This window comes from Perognathus longimembris, chromosome 1 (assembly GCF_023159225.1).
Source record: "Perognathus longimembris pacificus isolate PPM17 chromosome 1, ASM2315922v1, whole genome shotgun sequence".
Lineage (NCBI taxonomy): Eukaryota > Metazoa > Chordata > Mammalia > Rodentia > Heteromyidae > Perognathus > Perognathus longimembris.
The window spans coordinates 116,268,778-116,277,615 of NC_063161.1; the positions used below are offsets into that span (position 1 = coordinate 116,268,778).

Consider the following 8,838-nt stretch of genomic DNA (forward strand, 5'->3'; position numbering starts at 1 on the left):
GTCACATCTAATCACTAAGGACTTGATCTCCAAACCAGGTAAGCTGACCTCCCATGTCCTTGCAGGCAGGAACACACCCGAATGCTGATGTCTCCGATGACTGCCCCAGAGGAACCTTCTTTCTTTTCTCCTCTTTAGGACACAGGGCTACTAACAATCTCTCTGGACTCTCCTATGCACTTCATGGTTATCTATCTGTGTCCATATTGCTTACTATTTTCTCCTGTGGAGTAATCAAAAGTCGACCTTACCCATTATGCACTAGCCAGCATGTAGCTATTCTGGTATATACATAGCCCTCAGTGGGCTAAAACAGTCACTCAAGAAACACAACAAAACATCAAAATTCCACCAGCCTCCCAATTTCTAATCTTATTTCCCTCTGATTAGCACTCTGGCAGAGAACCACCTAAACTACTAAAGTACACACCACTCCACAGCTCAAGCCTTAAAGGCACAGCACAGGCTGCCTCAAAAAGTCCTTCCTTATCTGTGATGGCTACTTTTAGGTGTCAATTAGACTAGAGTAAGAGATTATCTAGAGATTGAAGCATTGTTTCTGAACCAATTAAGGCAGGAATGGCTTTGTAATCAGTAGACTAAGGAAGATCTGCCCTCACCCATGTAAGCAGGTACTAACCAATCAGCTGAGGGCCCTCAAAGCAGGAAAAGGCAGAGGAAAGGTAAATTAGCATTCCCTCCCTCTCCCTCTTCTCTACCTCTCTATCCTTTCAGGCAAACAGGCCACCATGGGCACCCCCTAAGCTCTACCTACCTGTATCCTGTTGTTTACTCTGCCTGAAACAGACTTCTAGAGCTACCCTCACCCCCCAATCATGTCTACATGACTAACCCCCACTCATCTAGTAATTATGGCTCAAAAATTTTAAGAAATGGCCTCATCTAAGAAGCGATCACTGGCTGTACTTCCCCCAGTGAGATGCCCCTGTCTGTGCTCTAAATACATCTTCCTCCATGGTTCACAGCACACACATCTGCTCCCACCTGCTAGACCATCACCTAGAGTAGAAATTATGTTTGCCTCCAGAGCACCTAGCTCAGAGCTCAATGAGATAAAGCAGACTAAATACTTCTCACAAGTTACCATCCAATTCAACAAATTCATACATGTACTGTTTCACTGAAATACCATAAAATACATTGACCCTATGTATATGTCAACTTTACAAGAGTAATGTCAAAGAACATGTCCACAAAAGGCCCCTACTGAGGGAGACAGAAAGACAGTCTCTAAAGAGTTTAGGACCCACCATGGCATTATGAACTCCCAGTCATCCCACACATCTAGGGTTCCTTTAGAGGGGTGTGATGAGCTCACTGATATGATCCTCCGGCCACAGTGGCTCTGGGAAAAGATTGAGTTCATCAGGCAGGAGCAGAGACCCAGGGATAGAAGAGGATTACTAAACAACAAGGGATGTTTTTTAAAAGGAACACTCCTCTCCCAGAAGCCTTGCCTTACAAGCGCAGGCAGTAAGCGTAAAAAGACTCCTGGAGACTTCACTGGTTGAGCTCATGACCTAAGACGGGAGCTGAAGGCAGTCTACAAGTGGCAAGATGAAAAGGATGGCAAAAAGATGGCAAGATGAAGAGTCTCACAGAGACTACAAATCAGATCTGCACCATGAATAATTAGTAACAGATCCATGGACAGGGAGCTAAGATAAAGCAAACAGCTCCCACAAAGAACCAACACTTGCCTATAGAAGGAAACTGTGCTACACAATTTGAAAGGGGGTACCCTGATACAAAGCGAGAGGGAAAAGCACAGGGAAAGGTTCACCAAGAAGTAGTATTTAAAGAGCTGGGAATGTAGCCTACTGGTAGAGTGCTTGCCTAGCATGCATGAAGCCCTGCGTTCAATTCCTCAGTGCCACATATACAGAAAAAGCCAGAAGTGGCGCTGTGGCTCAAGTGGTAGAGTGCTGGCCTTGAGCAAAAAGAAGCCAGGGACAGTGCTCAGGCCCTGAGTTCAAGTCCCAGGATTGGCAGAAAAAAAAGTATTTAAAGAATAGATAAGAATTGGAGTTCAAGACAGGATGTTTCAGCAAAATGGCCTGTATGTTAACCTAAGCTGAAGTTAGTACTATTTCTCTTCCATAAGCCTGCATATATTAGAAATCTAATAGCAAACCTAATAAAAAGTAAAAATAATTTGATTTTGCCCCAATCCATATCCTCATAAGTCAGCAGCCAGACTCCCTCAGTAAAGACACTCTGGGCCATCCACAGGGTTTCCTTCCCCAGTTTCTATACCCACCCAAAAAGATGAGATTCACCCCTTCTCTCCTCCCTAGGCAACTGCCACTCAATCTTGTTACATAAGGAACCAGAATGACTACTGCATGGCTCCCGCTCCCCTCTCTCCCCTACACCATGGACCCTCAAACCAGAGAATGGGTCCCCAAGTCAAATCTCCCTCTCTCCATGTTCTCACTGAGCAGTCCTTCAAACATGGCCTCTTCTCTCCAACCCCACAGCCTTCACTCTACCTCAATGTCTCATCACTTCCTATATGTACTGTTGGGCCAGCTCCTGCCAATCCACAACCTGCCCACATCAATGTGACCATATTTATCTCACAAAAATAAACAATCTGATTGTTCTCAAAAACCTTCTTGAGATGCAATTTTAGAAGATATAGCTCAGACTCCTTAGCAGGACATCCAGACCATTACATCAAATGACCAAAGCTAGACTTTTAGCCTCAACCCTCAAGGCTCTCCTTTCCATGGTGACGTTGCTCTGCCCCAATCCCTACCTACTACAACTTCCACCCAGGCTGCACTGTATCCCTCTTTCTCTGACCAGCAAAATTGTTCCTTCTTCAAGATCCAGTCTTTGCTAATCCTAAGCAAGGATGGCAAGCCATTCCTGTTTGTACTAGAGTAATTACTGAGAGCATCTCACATGCTCTCTCACAGTGCCCTATTGTGGGACCATAAGATGAAACCTGAACCTTATCTTACCCCAAAACAGAACTGGGTGCTTTTTGTAACTGTGTTTTTTGCTAAGACCATGTGCTTCTCTAGGAGAGTAACCATCTTGATTTCCTGTGTATTCCCAGCTGTTAACATCTGAGGTATCAACAGAATGAAAGAATGAATCACAAGGCAATCAATTTTATCAAAACTTCATCTAGCCTTGTGCCAGTGGCTCACGCCTGTAATCATAGCTACTCAGGAGGCTGAGATCTTCTGAGGATCCAGGTTCAATGTCAGCCCAGGCAAGCATAAAACAGGAAGTGGTGCTGTGGCCCAAAGTGGTAGAGTGCTATCCTTGAGCAAAAACAAAACAAAACAACAACAACAACAACAACAACAAACTCAGGGACAGTCCCGAGGCCCTGGGTTCAAGTCCCAAGACCAAAAACAAAACAAAAACACTTCATCTACACTTCTGAAGGAGGCTGGGAATATGGCCTACTGGCAAAGGGTGCTCACCTCGTATACATGAAGCCCTGGGTTCGATTCCCTAGCACCACATATATAGAAAATGGCCAGAAGTGGCACTGTGGCTCAAGTGGCAGAGTGCTAGCCTTGAGCAAAAAGAAGCCAGGGACAGTGTTCAGGTCCTGAATCCAACGCCCAGGACTGGCGCAAAAAAAAAAAAAAAAAAAAAAACTTCTGAAGGAAAATGTTCTATATCAGAATCAGGTATTTCAAATCCTAGACCAAAGCATCTTTCACATAAGCCGTTTATTTCCCTAACTCATTGTTTCTCAACCTTTTTCATTATCACTCCCTTAAAAAAGTATACTTTCCCACATTTTAATTTGAATCATTAGACAGACAGACAAGATCAATACTCAGAATGACTAAAAACAATAAGTTAAATTCAAAGTCTTAAGGATTTAACACTTAGCCTGACAACTATACTTACTGAGTAACTTTGTTTTAAAATGCATGTGTCAAATTATAAATAAAAATCCTAACATATTTAGTCATAACATATACTATCAGCAATGCAACCATATTTTGTTTTGCCAGTCTTGGGGCTTGAACTCAGGGCCTGAGCACTGTCCCTGGCTTCCTTTTGATCAAGGCACTCTACCACTTGAGCCACAGCTCCACTTCTGCTTTTTTCTGTCTATGTGGTGCTGAGGAATCGAACCCAGGGCTTCATGCATGCTAGGCAAGCACTCTACCATTAAGCCACATTCGCAGCCCTCCTTTTTTTTTTTTTAATTCAAAACTTAGTTCAAGCCAGGCCCTTGTGGCCCATGCATATAATCCTAACTATCAAGGAGGCGGAGATCTGAGGACTGAAGTTCAATGCCAGCCTGGGCAGAAAAGCTTCCAACTAAGTAAAAAACTGTACGTGTAAGTATAGCTCAAGTAGTGGAGCACCAACCTTGAATGAAAAAAGCCAAGTGAGAACACAAGACCCTGTCTTCAAGCCCCAGTACGAGGCAGGAGGGGGGGTAATCCATATTCACATACATATATGTGTATGTGTGTGTATCCATATTCACATACATATGTGTCTATATGTGTGTGTATATACATATATTTTTTTTCTTAAAGTTATTGTGTTTTCTTTTTTTGTTTTTTTTTCTGTCAGTCATGGTGTTTGAATTCTGGGCCTGAGCACAATCCCTGAGCTCTTAGGCTCAAGGCTAGCATTCTTCCACTTGAGCCACAGCACCACTTCCAGTTTTCTGGTGGTTAACTGGAGATTAAGAGTCTCAGGGACTTTACTGCCCAGGCTGGCTTTGAATTGTGATCCTCAGATCTCAGCCCCTAAGTAACTAGGATAACAGGTGTGAGCCACCAGCACCTAGCTTAAAGTTGTTTTTGAGAGGCAGATAATACAGGTCAGTGGTAGGGTGCAAGCTCCAGTACCACTCTACTTTTAGATTAGAAATTAGAATAATTTTAGTGAATGTTTTTGTTTTCACATAAGAAAATTTTTTTAGTTTAACTAGCTACTAGATATTCACCAAAGTACCATCAATATTACCTATTTCCAGCACTTTGACATAGCACTTTTCCATGACATAGCACATTTCCAGCACTTTGTCAAGTGCTAGGCAGACAAAATGTTGAATAACTTTAAAATACAAACTGCATAAAATGTTCACTTACTCCTAAAAAAAAGGCACACACAATAAACAGAAAAAAGAAAAAAAAAAAGCTACTGCAAGCAACAGCCCACAAGGCAGCCAATGAGAGCTCATAAGGATATGCAGGTCACTTAATGAGCTAAAACTTCATTTTCAAGCAACTGATAGACCATTCTCCAATCACAGCCATCTACTTGCCTTCAATTTGTTGTATTGATTTGCATAGTATACATTTTCTGTGAAACTGAAATCAAAGCTGCTCCAGTAACATCCAGGAAAACTCAAATAGAAAAATTGAAAAACTAAAACGTTATCAATTGAGCTAGAAAGCCACAAAACAGTATATTATCTCAGATGGCCTTGTCCCTCCCACAGGACCAATTTTGCCCCATTGAGGATACAAGTCCTAATCTCTATGCTCCCATATTTATCCTCCTAGCACCTGGGGGATAGGAGAAAAACACAAACAAAATCAGTTTCCCAAGAAAACACCTAACCTGCAGCTACTATGTATGAAGAAGAGCTTAACCCTGAAGCTCCTTGGAGTTCCCTCCACTCCTGCCCCAGCAACTTAGCATAGACTTTCAGAAGTAGAACACTTAAATCCTCTAGCCCTTCCTTCATCAGATGAGGAAAATGAATGAGCCCTGAGGTTGAGAGACTCATTCAGTCAAGGTCACTATTCATAAAAATGCCCTGGTCTGTCTAGTTCATATCTCCAAGACTTAGTACTAACATATCAGATTTTTGTGCACATAAATAAGTGAATGACTATGAGGCAGAAAGCTGAGAAGTGAGTTTACCTAATTTCTAGTCTGGTTCTTTTCCAACTACATCACTTTATCCCTTTTCTATTTCCCAAAACCATCAAATAATGGCCACAAAAGACAGGCAAAGTCTCTTTAAGCATACTAAAATCTTCATAGCTGAAATAGCTATTTCATTTTTTATACATGGTAAAGCTGAAGAACAAGGTCACATTCATTCTAGGTACAGTTTTTCAGCCATTTACAATTAAGGAGTTCTTACAAAAAAGGGGGAACATCCAATTTACATCACCATACTTCTTATTTGTTTATCTTGTCCTCAACTGTTTCTTGTTCTTCACAGTACAAGAAACAGTTGTTTCTTGTACTTCACAGAAGTTCTATTACATCTCTTTCTACATAGACACCTATTAAATTTGAGCACAGAGAAAATGCTCAATAAATGCTTGCTAAATTTACATTATACACCAACATATGACATACAATGAAGGACAGAAGTTGAGTCAAGAATGATATAGCGAAAGCTAAGAAGTTATGAAGCAACATCTTTTGTACAGTTGTTCACACATTTATTTGCCAAATATCTTTGTGCCAGACTGTCTACTACTCTAAAATTTAACTTCCCCCACAGAGCTAGAGTCGTCTTCTACAACTAACTTGTCTCAATATTTTGGTTCATCATGTAGGCAGTGGTTTAGATGTACACAATGTCTTAGTTTGCCAGAACAGTCCCAGTTTGCACCTTTTGTCTCAGTATTATTAACATCCTCTCAATAAAGTCCTAGTCCACAGTAAATTATAGCAACAGTGACCTAGTGCATAGCCCTACACATTGCAAAATTTTCTCTACAAGCACACCAAGATTCAAGACATTTCACTCCACATTTACCAGCCACTCCCAATCTTTTGTTTCCTCATTTTTAGCACGGTTAACTGTTTACCCACATCCAGGAAGCCCTTGAGGACAAGCCTGGGATAAGTAATTAGTAACAAAACGTAGGGATTCTTGAATCCTAGGAATACGGATATTCAAGAACATAGATGTAATATAGAATGATGTCTACGTAATATACCAAAAGGAGCCATAAAAAACGTTTGTGGGAAGAAGTGAAGGTATAGCCAAAGTCCTGTAAAAGCGTCATGACTTTGATGACAGAAAGAGGAATGGAAGAGAAGAAAAACAAAAAACCAATACCAGGTCGTGCCAAAAAGACAGCCTAAACTATGTAAGTTGTTACTAATGAAAACAGAAACAAATGTTACTCTGCTTTCTCCTGTCGTTTGAAAGTTTTCAACAATCTATATGCATCTGAATAAGCTCCATCCACTTTATTGGTGCGTTGCCCCTCTCTCCAAGGGACAGGCTGCTGCAAGGCAGGCCCTGGACAGCAGTGTCAAGGAACTGTAGCTCGTTTTTCGTTCTGTTTTTATTTCAAGGCTCACATTTATATATGGAATTTACCTGTCGCCAGGCGTTTCCTGGCATTAAAGAGATAGCCAGGAATCCTAGCCACCTTCCTCCAGATCATCTAACTATTGCATCATTAGAAACCCCAGCCTTCTCAGGCAGCGACTTGTAAAACTCAAGTCAGGTAAAATGGCAGCAGCGGAGGCTGCCTGCGGGTGTAGACAGTTGCTGCGGCGGCCGCCGGAACCAGAACCTCAACTTCAAGCGTGGGGACGGCGCGCTCTCCCTGGCTGCCGAGTGCTGAAAGGCTCCGGGGCGGAGAGAAAATCAACAGGTCCAGAGCGCCGGTCCCGCAGCGCTCCGACCCGGCCGGCCGCCCGCCACGCTCCGGAGGAAGTGGTTAATTGCTTCAAAGTTGAGATCACCAGAGGACGCAGGCGGTTCCCCAAGTTCCTTCCCTCCCTCTAGCACCAAGACTGCGGATCGGGTCGGGGAAGTGTCCCGGCCCAGGGGAGGGAGGAGGGAAGCAAGCCGGCACAGGCCACGGCAGCCCCGCCGGCACACCCCGGTACCCCTCGGCTCCGCTGTCCCCCCCCCCCCCCTTCTCTGACAACCGATCTTAAAGCCACCAGGAAACTTCCATAGAAGGCGAGATCTACTGGTCCAGAAGGATGGCACCAATTCCTGGAGGGCCAGTGTCCGGATGCGAGTCCTTGGCGCCCGCGCGCCCGCCAGCCCGCCCGCTTGCATGCATATGCCCGCGGGCTACCAGTCCGGGTCCCTTCATCCCCACATCCCCACCCCACCCCAGAGAGGTGCCCGCCCGCCAACGGGACCCCCTCGCCTCGCCCGCCACAGACCTGCCAGGGCCAGGTGGCCCCGCCGCAGTCCCTGCCCTTGCCTCAGGGTCATCGACAGTGGGTCTCAAATCCCCGGGACCGCGGGGGGCGGGACCTCGCCGTCCCGGCGGGGCTCAGCATCCCTCCCGGGCCCCGCACGCCCCGCCGCCAGTACCTCGTCCGCTTCCAGTTCCACTCGGTTGCCTACGAGCGCCATGTTCCTCCTCCCGCAGCTGCCAGGTGGACGAAAACCAGCTCGGGAACTTCGAGCCGACTCTCGTCTTCTCCGCTTGGGGGTTCAGCCGGGAGCTAGAGAGCGAGGAAGGGGGCGGCACCGCGCTCCGCGGGAGGAGGTTGTCCCCGCCCCCGGCGCGGCGGAGCCCGCACAGCGACCATTTCCCGAGCCGGACGCCGGGCGGCAGCCCCCGTCGCTAGCCACGCCCCCGCAGGCTTAGTCCCGCCTTCTGCACGCGGCCCGGACAGAAGCAGCCAACCACAGTTCCCGATGCTAGCCCCGCCCCCCACTCCCGTACTCGAGTGGGCTGGGTCACTTTGCATATCAAACCCAGCTGATCCGGCTCGCCCCCTGGAAGAGGACCCCGGAGGCCCGGCTTCGGGCTTTTCGGAGCAGTGAGAGCACAAGTGCCTGGGACGCGCTGAGGTTTGGACTGGACCGGCTAAGATCCTAGTCGCCTTCCCCAGGGGAGCGTCCACTTGGTATGTGGTTTGGTGCCGGTC

General features: G+C 45.8%; 1 protein-coding gene across 1 annotated transcript in view; it reads right to left on the minus strand.

Moving 5' to 3' along the window:
* Positions 1 to 8,495, minus strand: part of Ttc39b (tetratricopeptide repeat domain 39B) — a 109,251-nt gene extending 100,756 nt beyond the window's left edge. The window contains exon 1 of the mRNA XM_048352164.1: positions 8,276 to 8,495. Coding sequence (XP_048208121.1) covers positions 8,276 to 8,317 — 42 coding nt within the window. The 5' untranslated portion in view covers positions 8,318 to 8,495. The remainder of the gene's footprint in view (positions 1 to 8,275) is intronic.
* Positions 8,496 to 8,838: the final 343 nt, after the last annotated feature.